General features: G+C 46.3%; 1 protein-coding gene across 3 annotated transcripts in view; it reads right to left on the reverse strand.

Annotated features, from left to right (window-relative positions):
* LOC135054684 (zinc finger protein with KRAB and SCAN domains 7-like) overlaps positions 1-16,883 on the reverse strand; it is a 234,721-nt gene that overhangs the window by 8,957 nt on the left and 208,881 nt on the right. For 2 of the 3 annotated variants that reach the window (XM_063957942.1, XM_063957941.1), the window contains exons 3-6: positions 15,690-15,848; positions 15,025-15,103; positions 14,809-14,906; positions 14,389-14,653 (exon numbers count right to left, since the gene is read on the reverse strand). In XM_063957942.1, the coding sequence (XP_063814012.1) occupies positions 14,389-14,653; positions 14,809-14,906; positions 15,025-15,103; positions 15,690-15,848 (601 nt within the window). The remainder of the gene's footprint in view (positions 1-14,388; positions 14,654-14,808; positions 14,907-15,024; positions 15,104-15,689; positions 15,849-16,883) is intronic. The other variant, XM_063957943.1, reaches the window with a different exon arrangement.

The raw sequence follows: 16,883 nt of genomic DNA on the forward strand, positions 1-16,883 counted from the left end.
CAATCCCCCTACTACTCTCACAGGCCACTGAGTTATATCTTTAACTCCAATACCCCCACACAAAGGGTAAGTTTATCAGATATCTGCCTCATCCACTGCTGGGGTACCCCCGCACAAAGGGTCAGTTCTCATCGTCTGCGTTATCGCAATTTCATGCATCCCGCACTTCCTTAAAATATTTTCAAATCCATATTCCTACTAAGATAAAAAAAATTGTATGGCCTAAATTTCTCCCCGATTATGCGATCTATTTTGTTTCAACTACAGAAATGGATGCACTTACCTCTCTCACTACTAGGCAGAATTGCGCTTGTTAAGAGTGTAATATCTCATAATCTCTCATATTGCATACAGATGCTCCTGATTGCCATGTCCAAAGCTGATACTACCATATGTTCTAGAGCGTTCATAAAATTCATATGGCAATCCAAAAAAAAACTAAAATTTCTCGTTTACGCTTAGTCTAACCGAAAACCCTCGGTGGAATGGCCCTACCAGATATTCAAGCTTTTTCCTGTGCTGGGTTCTTCCAATATGCCACAGACTGGCTACTAAACCACACTCACTTCACAAATTCCACTCTTGATGATACTTTATTCTCACCCTACGCCCCTACTGCCTTGTTACATCTCCATAGAAAATGTATTCCTCCTCATATACTAAATCATCCCTTTTTTAAAGATACATATTTGGCTTGGATAACGTTTAATAGAAGAGTGGGTAGAGACTATACCAGCTCACCCTACATAACAGATGATTTTATGACTGGGCTTGTATAGGAATTAAAGCTATCTGCGACGGCTTCGACTCTGGAGGCCAAATACTCTCTTTCCAACAGTTACAAGAGAAGTTTCACCTTTCGACCTCACAACTTTACATGTACTTACAGTTAAGACATTATGCTTCCTCTAAACCACCCTACTCGTTAGCTACAAACTCTATTGCTGCAAACAAAGTCTGTGCAAACATAGCCCAAGGGGGATCAACTTGCACCTGTGTCTGCCTTGTATATTTCAAGAGACCTTGGTCAAAGCTAAAACAGTTTGCACACAAACCATCTTGAACCATATCCTGAAAGGTTAACCCAACTTTGCAAGACAAACATGATACGAGTGTTGGTGCTGCTGTGAGTGTATTTTCCTCTCCCTTGCCGCTCTTAGACATGATAAATAATCAGACACTTGCACAGTGTACTACACAATTTGTGACTGAAATCACTTTAAATTTTGTTAAAGTGACATACAATCCGACCCTACCCTGCTTTGCACCAGCATTGAGGATCGGAATAGACAGAAAAAACTGACAGAATTATAGTAAAGTCAGCAATCACACTAGCAATCAGTCATAGGTTATACATTAGTATAATAAGCAATTATGAGCACATAATCAATTACAAATACATTTTAAGTATGTAGGAGAAACATATTACTGCATTACTTTATATAAGATTTAACTGTATTCAGACGCATAGCGAAAGAAAACAACAGTAATAATGATCGGACTCATATGCAATAGCACTTATCCAACTATTCGTAATCAAAAGGTAGATAGAGATGTAGTGCTGTATTACCAGTGCTCAGTACAGTGGGATACAGGGAGACTCACCCCGCTTCCAGCACCGATCAATACGTTGGCGAACGCTGAGTGGATCCAGATGCTAATAGTGTACATAGCCGCTCCATAAATCTATAGTGAACACAGACACCCAAGTGATCACTGACGCACCAATCACACAGCCGCATATGCTGCAACTGGGTTCCCTTAGTACACAGCGTCTCAGGCGGAAGCGGGAAAACAGTTCATGGCAGGAGACTTGGAGGAAACTGGTCATGACTCCTCACTGCTGACATCAACCCTAGGGATTGCGGACTTAAATTACCTCTGGAGCCTATGATTCCTAAGGCCTAGCGCTGGAGCACCCCAAATGTTAGCGACTGTTTGGTAGTATACTCCAAAAACAGTGCGGCTGTGTCCGTGTTCCCCCTCTAAGCAGAACCGATGCCTTACCTTCTACCCGTACTCCGGCCTCAGTCTGGTAACGTCTGCTGGATTTGCTAGTATATCCAACAAAGGCCTGCCGAAACAAAACTACTCACGGGTAAGCATTGTCGCGACTAGGTGGGGAGTTGTAGGAGCGACTCTTTCTAAGGCACGTATAAGACGCTTTTTAAAAAGAGCACTCAAAAAAAAAAATAGTAAGACTATAGAAATAAAATAAGAAAGCTTATGGCTGCTAAAAACCAGCAGCCCATTGACCATGGTCCGGCTCCTGCCACACCAAACAAAAAACTGATTTCCCTGAGCCAGGAAGCAGGGATATATGGACGGGCCCGTTGCATGCTGAGAGGCAGAAAAGCTTTGACCATTTGGTGCAAATCCACTGTCGCTTCATCATATCCCAATGTTATCCTGTGGATAACCTGTGAACCCTGCAGGAGAAAATTCTTAAATTTTTTTATTATATATAAATACAACTGTTGAATAAGTAAAACATTAGCTTAAAATGTAACACAATCACGTCACCAAGCATATTGCATGGACCCAAAAGCAGACATTGGTGAGTAACAGTTTCTGAACATACACACGGCCCAGCTGGCATCATAGGACAGGAAGCTTCAATAATCAGATGCCAACCATAATGGCCATTCAGATACTGTCCCTCACCCCCATACACATTGGGTCCTTCAGAGCTAAATAGACATGAGAAAAATTAGCAAAACATCCTAGTCCAATGAAGATCTACAGGTGGACACAGAGGGCCTCAGTCAAAGTCGCTTGGAATGTGGCCGCAATTCCAACTGCCTACCACAAATGGAAATCTCATGTGGACATCAGACAGTATTCTGAGTCAGACATGTCTTATGAACGCTCTGCCCCCAGCTCTACGCTGACTAAAGCGCCCACCACCACCGGAAATGGCACTCACACCTACACCATGCTAGGTGGAACACATCTGACTGATAATGGCATGGAATGGGAGTACACAAGGCATCTCTGTAGAAGAGACATATCCTGCATGTAGCTGTGATCCCAGCACTGCGATCCAACATCGTGACCATCGTAACCCCACAGATGGCCAGCTTGTGCAATTGGCCAATGGAAGCGGGGCTGCAAGGCCAAGTAGTCTGCGTGGTGACATAAAGTCCCTTGGCTCTCCCCTCCTAGAAAACGAGGGCGACGTACCTTCTAGTAACACAGTCTTCAGTCCGCCTTCTCCACACGCCCTCAACACCTCAGCCTGTCAATCAGGGAGCGGCAGAGGGGGACTCCGAACAACAGCGCAAGGCCCATTCTAAACATGGCGGACTTTGCACAACCACAGATTACTGATAATCAGAAATTGGTATGAAGCCACGCAACAGCGCAGAACTCCGAATCAGGACCATAGCCAGCAGCTGAGAGCCACAATCAGCATCAATATGTCCTTCTGGCCAGCCGGAGTCCAGCTACTAACTCAGGTGGATGCTTCGGTGTAGATCTTAGGGAGAAGGGAATCACCTGATACTTTGCTTTGGTATTGCAGTGTCATTTCAAATATATTAAAGTACTATATATTAAGATATCAATACACAAGGAAGATAAAGAATAATGTGGTAGAGCACAGACAGGATTATGGGTAATGTCACATGAGGACTCCCATCATTGTTCATGTGATAAAATTACTATGATAGCGTCCCATGGAGACTAGTAAGATCTCTGGGCTGGTAACACACATTGACATGATGTGAGGGGGAGAGCAGGAGTATAATAGAGGATGATGGCTCCTGATGTATGAGATACACCAGAGAGTGTGGGGAAGAGACTGGTCAGATCTCTGGGCTGGTAACACACAGTGACATGATGTGAGGTGGAGAGCAGGAGTATAATAGGGGCTGATGGATCCTGATGTATGAGATACACCAGAGAGTGTGGGGAGGAGACTGGTCAGGTCTCTGGACTAGTAACACACAGTGACATGATGTGAGGGGGAGAACAGGAGTATAATAGGGGTTGATGGCTCCTGATGTATAAGATACACCAGAGAGTGTGGGGAGGAGACTGGTCAGATCTCTGGGCTGGTAACACACAGTGACATGATGTGAGGGGGAGAGCAGGAGTATAAATAGGATTTTAATTACCTACCGGTAAATCCTTTTCTTGTAGTCCATAGAGGATGCTGGGGTCAATATTAGTACCATGGGGTATAGACGGGTCAACCAGGAGCCATTGGCACTTTAACAGTTTAACAGTGTGGGCTGGCTCCTCCCTCTATGCCCCTCCTACCAGGCTCAGTATAGAAACTGTGCCCGAGGAGACAACATACTTCGAGAGAAGGAAATACACAGATAGTGGCGAGATTCATACCAGCTCACACAACAAGGCAAATCTGGCCAACATGCCGGAACAACTCAGCAACAACTGAAACCGTACTGAAACAGTAAAGAATGCAGAACTTACCTAGGAACCAGGCAGTACTGAACTAAATAATCACTGCAGGATAAGGCGCTCAGCATCCTCTACGGACTACGAGAAAAGGATTTACCGGTAGGTATTTAAAATCCTATTTTCTCTTACGCCCTAGAGGATGCTGGGGTCCATATTAATACCATGGGGATGTACCAAAGCACCCAGAACGGGCGGGAGAGCGCGCAGGCTCCTGCAGAACTGCTTGACCAAACCTGAGGTCATCAGAGGCCAAAGTATCGAACTTGCAAAGCTTAGCAAACGTGTTCGACTCAGACCAAGAAGCCGCTCGGCAAAGCTGCAAAGCTGAGACACCGGGGCAGCCGCCCGGGAAGAACCCAATTTACAAGTAGAGTGCGCCTTAACAGATTTTGGACACGGCAATCCTGCAGTAGAATATTCATGCTGGATGGTGAACCTGATCCAGCACGAAATTGTCTGCTTAGAAGTAGGACACCCAATTTCCTTGGGATCATACAGGACAAACAGACAGTCCGATTTTCTGTGACGAGCAGTCATCTTCACAAAAATTTTCAAAGCCCTCACAACATCCAAGGACTTTGAAGCAACTGAGGAGTCAGTAGCCACTGGCACCACAATAGGTTGGTTGAAATTACACAACCTTAGGAAGGAACTGTTGACGAGTCCTGAGTTCCGCCCTATCTTCATGGAAGACCAGATAGGGACTTTTACAGGACAAAGCCCCCAATTCCGACAAACGTCGCGCAGAAGCTAAGGCCAACAAAGTGACAGCCTTCCACGTGAGAAACTTGACTTCAGCCTCCTGAGGAGGCTCTAACAAATCTGATTGCAGGAAATGCAACACCACATCAAGATCCCAGGTTGCCGTTGGTGCCACAAAGGGAGGCTGGATGTGCAGAACCCCTTTCAGAAAGGTCTGAACCTCAGGGGGACAGCCAATTGTTTCTGGAAGAAAATGGATAAAGCCGAAATCTGGACCTTGAGGGATCCCAATCTCAGGCCCATATCCACACCTGCTTCCCGGAATAGGAGAAACCGTCCAAGTTGAAACTCCACCACAGGAAACTTCTTGGTGTCACAACTGAGGGTTTAGGCTGACGGGAGGAAGCCTCAGTCGTAGGAGCTGAGATAAAATTAAACCTGGGAGGTTTAATCAGACCCCTGGACATGTAAGTGCAGAATAATTACCCGAAGGTGTGACCATGACAACCTGTAACGATTTCTAGAGTTCTCTGTGTGTGCGTGCTTGGAAAGATGTCAGCTGAAGCCAGGTGAAAATTAAGTAAAGTTTATTATGGAAAAAGTGGTGGTAAAAATAAATATAAACTGGATGCTTGATTATATGGAACAAAACACGATAAATGGAATATTTCAGGTTAAACATAAATGCAAAATAAACATGAAGAAATCCGGGTTTAAATCAAGCAGGGGAAAAATAACATACCAAAAATGAAGTGATCAGGAAGGAATGGAAACAAACTGCAAATAATAGTCCAGAAATGTAGATGCTGAACCGGCAGGGTAAGAAGTCCAGAAGCAAGGCACATGCGTTTTAGCAAACTGCAGGGAAGTCTCCAAGAAGCAAATAAGGCAGAATCTGAACAGGGTTACTGGAGAGAGCCCAGTCTCACTCCATACGGAACCACAATGATCTGCAACTAGGTGCCTGTGAGCTGGAGTTAAATAGCAGCCCCAGGTGTTGGGCTGCAGGTGCACACAATCATGTAATTACCCTGCAGAGGCAGTGTGCAACTGCCATTCAGACCTGAGGCAACAGGTGAGACCCCTAGAGGCAGGAATGAGGTAATGCAAGGCAAAAAACAAACACAAACATTCCTAACACAACCAAGTTAAAATTCAAAATAAAAGTGTATTAACAGACTCCGTGATACAACAAGCAGCATTCAAGGTTAGCAGTTGATAGTGGCAAATAACAGTTCCTGGAACACGTAGCCGTAGAAGGTATTGCAGAGCACTGGTAGGTTAGAACAGATGTTAAAAGTCCTTTGATAGAAATCCTTACCAGGCCTGGTTGTAGTAGTGGAGATAGCCGAGGAACATGCCAGTAGTTGTAACAGGTTAATCTGGTAATTTGAGTAAGCTGCTGTATCAACTGGATGGAACCAGCCAGGTGGTAAAACACGGAGTGGATGCTGAATAGAATCAGCCAGGTACTAAAGTCACGGAGTGGGTGCTGGATGGAACCAGCCAGGTGATGAACTACAGAGTGGATGATGTGAGATGCTAGTGAGCGTAGCAACAGAATAGCTGACAGATGATTACCGGTGGTAGTGGATACTGCTGGTAGATATGATCCGCTGGATCAGCACCGGTGTTTTGTAGAAGCTGGAATCTGTTTGAAAGCTGGCTGCTGGAAGCAGATAGTAGATAGCTGGAAACTGGACAGCCACAGAGGACTGTAAAGTCAGGCTGCACCGCAGGATGGAAAGCAGGTGCGGGTCTCTTTGTGAATGCTGGAGACAGGAAATGGAACCTGGAGAAACAAGCCACAGGGAAGAGAGACTGGAACAAGGTATGACATTCAAAGCACGGACATCTATCTGGCCTAGACACAGGATACTTATACCTGCTGCTATGCAGGCATTGGCTAGGCAATTATGCAGATTCAGAGATGGTGGATTGGAGGAATTGGAGCATGTGATCAAATCCAACATGGCTGCGCCCATGCTGGAACCTGGAGGGAAAACTGGTTTGAAATGTAATGTGTAAACATAGTGATAATGGCGGCGCCAGCCGCGGAGGACAGGAGACGCCAGATGGCAATTATATGCTGAGACACGTGGAGACCGCGGAAGGCATAATAAACCACTCTGAGAACCTGCAACAATATTACAGGAACGGCGGCGGAGGCCGCAGAGGACGGGAGACGCCATGTTGGATTCAAACATGGCGTCGCTGTAGTAGTGTCTCAGAACAACAGGAGGGATGCACAGAGTGTGGACACAGATGAGATCCGGACTTGGAACGCTGGACCAGTCTCAGAAGATACCTGAACGGCAGGTAATGGCGTCCAGATACCCGGATCGTGACACTTGGATTCACACAAAGACACATACTTTTTCCAAATTCGATGGTAATGTTTAGACGTCACTCCCTTCCTAGCCTGTATCATGGTAGGAATAACTGCGCTCGGAATACCCTTCCGAGCTAAGATCTGGCACTCAACTGCCATGCTGTCAAACGTAGCCGTGGTAAGTATTGATAAGCGAACAGCCCCTGTAGTAGGAGATCCTCCCGAAGAGGCAGAGTCTTTGGATCTTCCAGCAGTAAGTCCAGCAGATCCGCGTACCAAGCCCTCCTTGGCCAGTCCGGAGCAATGAGGATTGTGCCAGAACCTTTGTTCTTTTTACAATCTGCAGAACTCTTGGAATGAGAGGAAGTGGAGGGAACACATACACTGACGGGAACACCCACGGTGTTACCAGTGCGTCCACCGCCACTGCTTGTGGGTCCCTCGACCTGGAAAAGTACCTCTGCAGCTTCTTGTTGAGGCAGGAGGCCATCATGTCTATGTGAGGAACCCCCCACCAACCGGTTACCTCCTCGAACACCTCCGGGAGGAGGCCCCACTCTCCTGGATGGAGATTGTGTCTGCTGAGGAAGTCCGCTTCCCAGTTGTCCACTCCTGGAATTAAGATTGCTGACAGCGCCACTGTGTGCCTTTCTGCCCAGAGGAGGATTCTTGTCACCTCTGACATTGCAGCCCTGCTCTTCGTTCTGCCTTGTCAGTTTTTGTAGGCCACTGTGGTCACGTTGTCTGACTGCGCATGAACAGCCCGATCCTGCAGAAGGTGTGCTGCTTGAAGAAGGCCGTTGTACATGGCTCTCAGCTCCAGGAAGTTTATTGGAAGAAAGGATTCCTGACTTGACCACCTTCCTTGGAAGGTTTTCCCTTGAGTGACTGCTCCCCAACCTCTGAGACTTGCATCCATGGTTAGAAGGATCCAGTCCTGAACCCCGAACCTCCAGAAGGTGAGGCAGTTGCAGCCACCAGAGGAGTGAAATCCTTGCTTTTGGTGACAGACGTATCCTCTGGTGCATGTGTAGGTGGGATCCCGACAACTGGTCCAGGAGATCCAGTTGAAAGGACTGAGCATGAAACCTTCCGTACTGCAGAGCCTCGTAGGAGGCAACCATCTTCCCCAGCAGGTGGATGCACTGATGAACCGATACCCGGGCAGGCTTCAAGACATCACAGACCATTGTTTGTATCACCAACGCTTTCTCCACTGGTAGGAACACCCTCTGCACGTCCGTGTCGAGGATCATCCCCAGAAAAAGACAGCCTCCTTGTCGGCTCCAGATGAGACTTTGGAAGGTTCAGGATCCAACCGTGCTCCCTGAGCAGATGCGTTGTGAGAGCAATGGACCTTAACAACTTCTCCCTGGACGATGCCTTGATCAGCAGGTCGTCCAGATATGGAATTATGTTCACCCCCTGCTTGCGGAGGAGAACCATTATCTCCACCATCACCTTGGTGAAGACCCTTGGTGCCGTGGAGAGACCGAATGGCAGTGCTTTAAATTAATAGTGATCGTCTAACAGTGCAAACCTGAGGTAAGCCTGATGCGGCAACCACATCGGAATGTGGAGGTATGCATTCTTGATGTCCAGGGACACCAGGAACATCCCCTCCGCCAGTATGGAAATCACCGCTCTCAGAGACTCCATTTTGAATTTGAACTCCTTGAGATAAGGGTTTAACGAGCTCAGTATTGGCCTGAACGAACCGGTTACCTCCTCCATTCGTCTTCTGTACCTTAAAAAGTTTTGCTTAGTAACCCTTGTTTAACTGATGAGGTGGAACTGGAACAATGACCTCCAACAGTTCCAATTTTCGGACAGCGTCCAGTAGAAAAGCTCTGTCTGCCGGCAAAGCTGGCAAGCCTGATTGAAGAATCGGTGAGGTGAAAGAGTTTGAAACTCCAGTCTGTACCCCTGGGACACAATATCCTGTACCCAGGGATCCAGGCCAGACGACACCCAGACGTGGCTGAAATGCCGGAGTCTCGCTCCCACCTGACCTACCTCCAGGCTGTGCGGTCCACCGTTATGCTGAGGGCTTTGAGGCACCAGAAGCAGACTTCTGGTCCTGGGAACCTGCAGTTGCAGGTTTTTTGGATTTGGCACGACCACCTCTAAAGAGGGTGTGAGAGGGCTTATTCTTTCTAGTCCTAGCGGGCCGAAAGGACTGTGACGTGTTGGGAGAAAAAAGTTTCTTCATAGCCGGTGCAGCTGAGAGAAGAAAAGGACACTTACCCGCGGTAGCTGTGGCAATCCACGCATCCAGCGCCTCCACAAAAAGAGCCTGACCTGGGTAGGTTCTCCACACTTTTCCAGGATTCCGCGTCCGCAGACCATTGGCGCAGCCAGAGACCCCTGCGAGCTGAGACGGACATGGAGGAGATCCCCACAGCCATGGGACCCAGATCCTTCATGGATTCTACCAGAAACCTTGCAGAATCCTGTATGGGGATCTGGATTTTTTTTATCCGGGTTTTCCCAGGATTTTTCAAATATATAATTTAATTCTTTAGAAGCAGGGAAGGTTAGCGAGGCTTTCTTAATGTCTGTGAAGTAAGCCTCCTCAACCTACACAGGAATTGTGTCTGCAATATTCAACACATCCCGCATGGCCTCAATCATCAACTGCACCTCCTTAGCAAATGATGCCATTCCCCTCAACACATCCCCATTTTTGATAGTGTACCGCAGGGGGGCCCGAGGGAACAGAACCGGACCATACTACCATAGAAGACTGCAATACCTGAGTTGCATTCTCAGTCTATGCAACCCTCTCCGAAATCTAAGAAATAAACCCCTTAATAGAGGCAAACCACTCCGGTTCCATAAACGGGATCTGCGCTACAACAGTGCAATCCTGATTACATGGAATGGGATCATCCTGAGAAGATATATCCTATGCAGCATATGAGACAGTCTCTAGACATGGTTGCTTGCAAACCCCACATACACACAGGTTAAAGGGCAGACAGAGTTTCCCCCCTCCCAATAATGGCAAAGAGACAGAGTTTGGAGCCAACCCACACACAGCGCTTTCCAGGTATAGGGAGACCCTTAAACAGCACTGACTGTGCCCCTTAATAGGTGACAGTCTATACACAGCCTCCCCCCCCCTTCTACCATATAGATAACTGGAGTTGCTCTGGACGGACTACTCTTCACAGGCAGCTGCAGGCAGGAAAATGGCGCTGAACGCTGCTGGGTCCGCTCTGAGGAGAAGCTCCGCCCCCTTAATGGCGCCGTCTTCCCGCTTTTTTAAGATTATACTGGCCTAAGGATTTTGCTGCTGGCTGAGTGTCAAAGTCGAAAAATATCATGATTCACATGCCTTGTACTAACCCCAATGCACATGACCGCTGCTCGGGCACCCACTTTCCCGTGCGTATGCATCCCCCCAGGTTGCGTAGGGGACGCTCCAACGTCTCGTGCGCATGGAGATGAGTATTTACGGCGGAGTTTGTAAGCGTCTAGCGTGCGACTCGTTCGTAATACATTTAACACAAATAGTGTGTTTTATAGATATTATTCCCATAAACAATGTCAGCAAGTATGTTTAGTGTAAATGGTTCTTGGACAGAGAGATTCCTCTTTGCAAGATAGGAAGGGTCAGATAAAGGTTGGTGTCTAGTATCCAGCTGTAGAGTATTTTAATGGTAACATTTTGGTGTTGGTTAGGAAGAGATTGCTCGCTCCTGCGTATACTTATGTACAAAAGTAGTTAATAGACATTTACTGTATTTGCTGTTCATTATCCATGCAGCGGGAAACCTGAGGATACCTCCCACCTGAGCAGTTGGAGAAAGACACAGCCCACCTGCTCGAACCCACCTATGACCTATTGTTATAATGCAGAGACACATTCCTGTGTCCAATGAACAATGAGATTATAGGGACCATTGTATTGTTACTGTATGCTGTGTATATAAGGACCACCATTGCCTGAGCCAGTCACTTACTCTCTCTGAAAGGCTTTCTCATTGAATGATGAGGGCTGGATCCAGGACGCGCTCTTGAATCATTCCCACGTATGTATTGTTCTCTGTAGCCATTTTGTTATCCTTTGTGTTTGCCATTTATTCTCATTCTGTTTGCTCGTGTTTGCGATTGTATGCTATTGTTCATATTATTCCTTGTTATTCTGTTTAGATTTTGATGTTAGTTTTGTAGTGTTTTCCCTTTTCACTCTAAAGAATCATCCACAAAGTTTTTAAATCCAAACCAGGTCTTGTGTTTTCACTAGTTACTGTAAAGGGTTTTCTTAGCGTCTCAATCGCTCAAACAGCTTACATATTATCAAGGTTAATAAGCGTTACATCATTGTAGTATTACATTGCCAAGGTTTAGAGTATAAGCATACCCTTACTGTGTGTGGTTAATAAGATTTTCTGTGTAACATTCTGTGAGCGTCTGCGCCGCTCGTGTCTTACTCGCGGCGCAGCATCCGCTACGCCAATAGCGTAGCATTACGGTGCTCGGGACGCCTATAGCGTGCTCGATACTAAGCATGAGTCCGTGAGCGTATGTGTCGCTCATGCATCGCGCCCACGGCCTAGCGTCTGCTACGCTAAGTGCGTACCCTTGCGGTACTCAGTGCGCCAATAGCGTACTTAGTCTGTAATTAGTATATAGCTTATGTTTTAAGGTAATAATTGACATTATCAATTGGGGGCATCGTCCGGGCCTCCTCATATCCACAGCCTAGCGGAACCAGGCAGACTTTATCCATCAGCAAAGGGCAGGAAGGTAGTATCCCCCTGTTAACCATTTGGTGGTCGGGGATATGGTAGTGCTGATTAGATAAGCGTCTGCTCCGCTTGGTTTGTAGGGATGCTGGTGGGATCCGGATCCGAAAGGTAAGAACGTTAAGCTATTGTCTTTTAAACCTGTTATAATTTCTGTATTGGTGCAAATAGCACACGCAACACACCTGTATTTTCATTTGTGTACTTTCACATATCTACCTTTCTGTTTGCCATTGGCATTGATCACGTGCTGAGAAAATTTGTTGCTATTTAGTTAAAAGTAAGATTAATACATAAGGGAGTAATTGTAAAACACGCACGCAGCCTGACCCAGTTATAAAGGTTATACAGGAGACACTGTGTGGTGCTTGGTAAACGATTATAGTTAAATATCGTTTGCGTTTATAGAAGCGTGTTATTTGTGTTACTGCGGGAGTATCCGGCCTGTGTACACGTGTCTCTGACCGAGTGCGAGACAACGTAGCAACGCAAAGGCCTACACACGTGGCGTAAATTACGCAACGTGCGTACAGATACGCCCACTAAATACAAATCACACGATAGCATTGTTTTAGTAGGCGATACGGAAGCCACGCGATAATAGCACAGATTTGTTCAGTTTCCAAAAGTTTAGTTTAAAAAAGATCCTTCTCTCGTTGCATCTCCTCTGGGATTAGCCTGTGTTACCTGAATGAAAGAAATTTTCTGTACAGAAAAATCAAAGTATATATGAAGAGAAAGAGCATGTGTATGCAAATAAAGGTTTTTGTGTGAACCCCGGAAATCGAGATCTCGTCAAAGGACACCCGTGAAGTGAACACGTGGTGGCGTGGGAGAAGGCCATCTCACGTTAACAGTGTATAAGGTAAAAGGAGCAATTAGTAGTACAGCAGATCAAAAGGTCCGCGAGAGTCAGAAATCCGTTTAAGGTAAGTAACGAAGCACTGAAGACCCTGACTTAAGAAAGGTCAGAGGTAGTGAGCGCAGCCCCGGGGGTTAGCGTAGTACCCATATAGGCCCGTTTTGAGAATACGCTCCGGCTGAAGGTTTCGCAGCCTAAAAAAACGATTCCGCTGGTCGTGCGGCGGATAAGTAATAGTTACTTATACGCAGTGCGACTGTACTGCATGTAATTGTGTACATTAGTTGGTTACCTTGATACCCTTAATGTAGACATTGTTGATGTATACTACTTGATCTTAATGTTTGTGAATTATAACCTTATGATTTATTTGCTTTTTGTGACTTTCATGATGACTCAATAAAAAGTTATTTGAAAAAAAAAATTCCCGAGATGACACTTGGAAGAAAAAACACCATCTCTGCCAAAATCGGGACCTTAGTAAATATACCCCACTGTCTGTTCTCTAATCTTTTGTGCAATAAATTTTCTTCAGCACTTAATTCCACATATCCAGTCAGGTGTCGGTGTTGTCGACGGAGACACCACACACACACATTTGCTCCATCTGCTCTGTAGAAGAGCCTTTTACCTCAGACATGTCGACGCACACGTACCGACACACCACACACTCAGGGAATTCTCTTATCTGAAGACAGTTCCCCCACAAGGCCCTTTGGAGAGACAGAGAGAGAGTATGCCAGCACACACCCCAGCGCTATTTGACCCAGGAAAAACACAGCAATTTAATGTTTACCCAGTAGTGCTGTTATTATTATCTGTGCCGAATTATGTGCCCCCCCTTCTTCTTTAAAACCCTCTCTTCTACCATGGTATAAGCAGGGGAGAGTCCGGGGTGCTTCCTCTCAGCGGTGCTGTGGAGAAAAACATGGCACTGGTGAGTGCTGAGGGAGTAGCCCCGCCCCCTCGACGGCGGGCTTCAGTCCCGCTAAAAGAGTAAAATTGGCGGGGCTCATGCATATATACAGTGTCCAGCTGTATATATGCTCTCTTTTGCCAAATAAGAGGTTTATATTGCTGCCCAGGGCCCATGTCTCCTGCGGGGCCCATCTATCCCCATGGTCCTTACGGAGTCCCCAGCATCCTCTAGGACGTTAATGAAATAGGGGCTGATGGCTCCTGACACCCCCACTGGGCAGATACATTTCCATCATTAGTCTGTACTGACAGAGGAGGGTGTAGAATAAGAAACTGCTGCAGTGACTGAGTAAGGAGAACATGTGACTGTTCTGTAATAAGTGTTTATTACTCACCTGTGCTGATGGCTGTAGGTATTTGCTCCTCCTTACACTGCTGATCACCCATCACATACGTCTCTTCTTCTTCTCCTTCTTCTTCTGTATGTTTTGCCATATTATCAGTAAAATACGTCTTTTCTTCTACCTCTATAAATTCTTCCTTCATATCAGTCACATACGTCTCTTCTTCTTCTTCTGTATGTTTTGCCATATTATCAGTAAAATACGTCTCTTCTTCTCCCACTATATATTCTGCATTATTATCAGTCAGAAATTCATCCTAAATAACCCACAAAAAAAACACTCTTTAATAATGTCTGATGTCATTACTTGAGATTAAACAGTATAATATCAGTGTATGATACACAGTTTTAATACAGACGAAGCAGTTAAAAGTCACTTTGGTATATTGGCAAGACCCTAAATCCCACCTACCTGATCCTTCTGTGGGATCCTGTGATTCTCCTCTGTACAATCCTGGGAATACAGAGGACGCGGACATCTCTCTGGGGTATCTCTGTTACTGGGTCCATCTGTAGGAGACACACAGTGACTGAGTACAGTGTATATATGTGATTATCAGATGATGTGTGTATATAGAGGCCCCCATACCTGCTCTCCCCTGTACAATACATGACAGTCTCCTCTTACCCAGTGATGTGAGGGGCCGGTGATTCTCCATCATCACGTCCTTGTACAGACCCCTGTGTTCCTCTATATACTCCCCCTCCTGCATGGAGAGATAGACAGTGACATCCTGACACCTTATAGGAACCTGACACACACAATGATACAGTCATCACCCAGACACGTCCCCTGGTGTTACTGTATAATGTCCCATTCCCAGCAGTCACCTCTCCAGTCATCCCCCAGACACGTCCCCTGGTGTTACTGTATAATGCCCCATTCCCAGCAGCCACCTCTCCAGTCATCATCCAGACATGTGTCCTAATGTTACTGTATAGTGCCCCATTCCCAGAAGTTACCTCTCCAGTCATCACCCAGACACATCCCCTGGTGTTACTGTATAATGTCCCATTCCCAGCAATCACCTCTCCAGTCATCACCCAGACACATCCCCTGGTGTTACTGTATAATGTCCCATTCCCATCAGTCTCCTTTCCAGTCATCACCCAGACACGCCCCCTGGTGTTACTGTATAATGTCCCATTCCCAGCAGTCACCTCTCCAGTCATCACCCAGACACGTCCCCTGGTGTTACTGTATAACGTCCCATTCCCAGCAGTCACCTCTCCAGTCATCACCCAGACACATCCCCTGGTGTTACTGTATAATGCCCTATTCCCAGCAGTCACCTCTCCAGATGGCAACTCAATGATCTTGTTGGTGAGTTCCAGGATCTTCTGGTCATCGTGCCTCTCAAGTATCTGTGACGGAGGTGGAGGCACCGTGATGGAGGCACAGCTGATGGTTGTCAGATGGTCAAGGAATGTCTTCTTCACTACTGTGTAATCCTGTGTATTGATAGAGACAACGTTGAAAGTAAGTTAATTAGTCCGCCTATTTGGAGTTACACTTTTTAGGGAATAATTGTGCAAAAAACACAACAGTGTAATTTATGAGGACAACCCCCATCTTACATGATACAAGATAGCATACAGGATAGTGGAGTGTATATAGCACGTCTCCAACCATCCTCAGTGGGCCCAGCACTCAGTGTCCTATGCGTATGGTTGGTACCCATAGATGAATCACGTGTCTTGGACAGAGTAGTGCAGACAGTAATATAACGATGTGGTGGGAGCTGGAGGAAAACAGGACTGAGAACAGCCGCACACTCAGGGTGGTGGAGTCGCAGGAGAGGTAACACCGTGATACTATTGTTTCTGTAAAGGATCCACAGAGGCTGGAGGTCACCTCTCATATTACCAGCTACATCCAAATGTACAAACCTCTTTTAATTATCCTGGATATGTCTAAATAGGTGCATCCTGGAGTCCAGAATCATAAGAAGTGGAACCTCCCAGTTCCCCTCACCTCCCCAGTCATGTCCCTACATTATTACTATAGATATATAATGGCACTGTGACACTTCCAGATCCCTTCACCTCCCCAGTCATGTCCCTGTATTACTACTATAGATATAAATGTCAGTGACACTCCCAGATCCCCTCACCTCCCCAGTCATGTCCCTGTATTATTACTATAGATATAAGTGATGTTACAGTGACACTCCCAGATCCCCTCACCTCCCCAGTCAGGTCCCTGTACTATTACTATAGATATGTGACGTCACTGTGAAGATCCCAGATCCCCTCACCTCCCAGTCATGTCCTTGTATTATTACTATAGGTATATGTGATGTCACAGTGACACTCCCAGATCCCCTCACCTCCCCAGTCATAACCCTGTATTATTAATATAGATAGAAAGGATGTCACTGTGACACTCCCAGATCTCCTCACCTCCCCAGTCATATCCCTGTATTATTACTATAGATATAAGCGATGTCACTGTGACACTCCCAGATCTCCTCACCTCCCCAGTCA

This window comes from Pseudophryne corroboree, chromosome 3 (genome assembly GCF_028390025.1).
Source record: "Pseudophryne corroboree isolate aPseCor3 chromosome 3, aPseCor3.hap2, whole genome shotgun sequence".
Lineage (NCBI taxonomy): Eukaryota > Metazoa > Chordata > Amphibia > Anura > Myobatrachidae > Pseudophryne > Pseudophryne corroboree.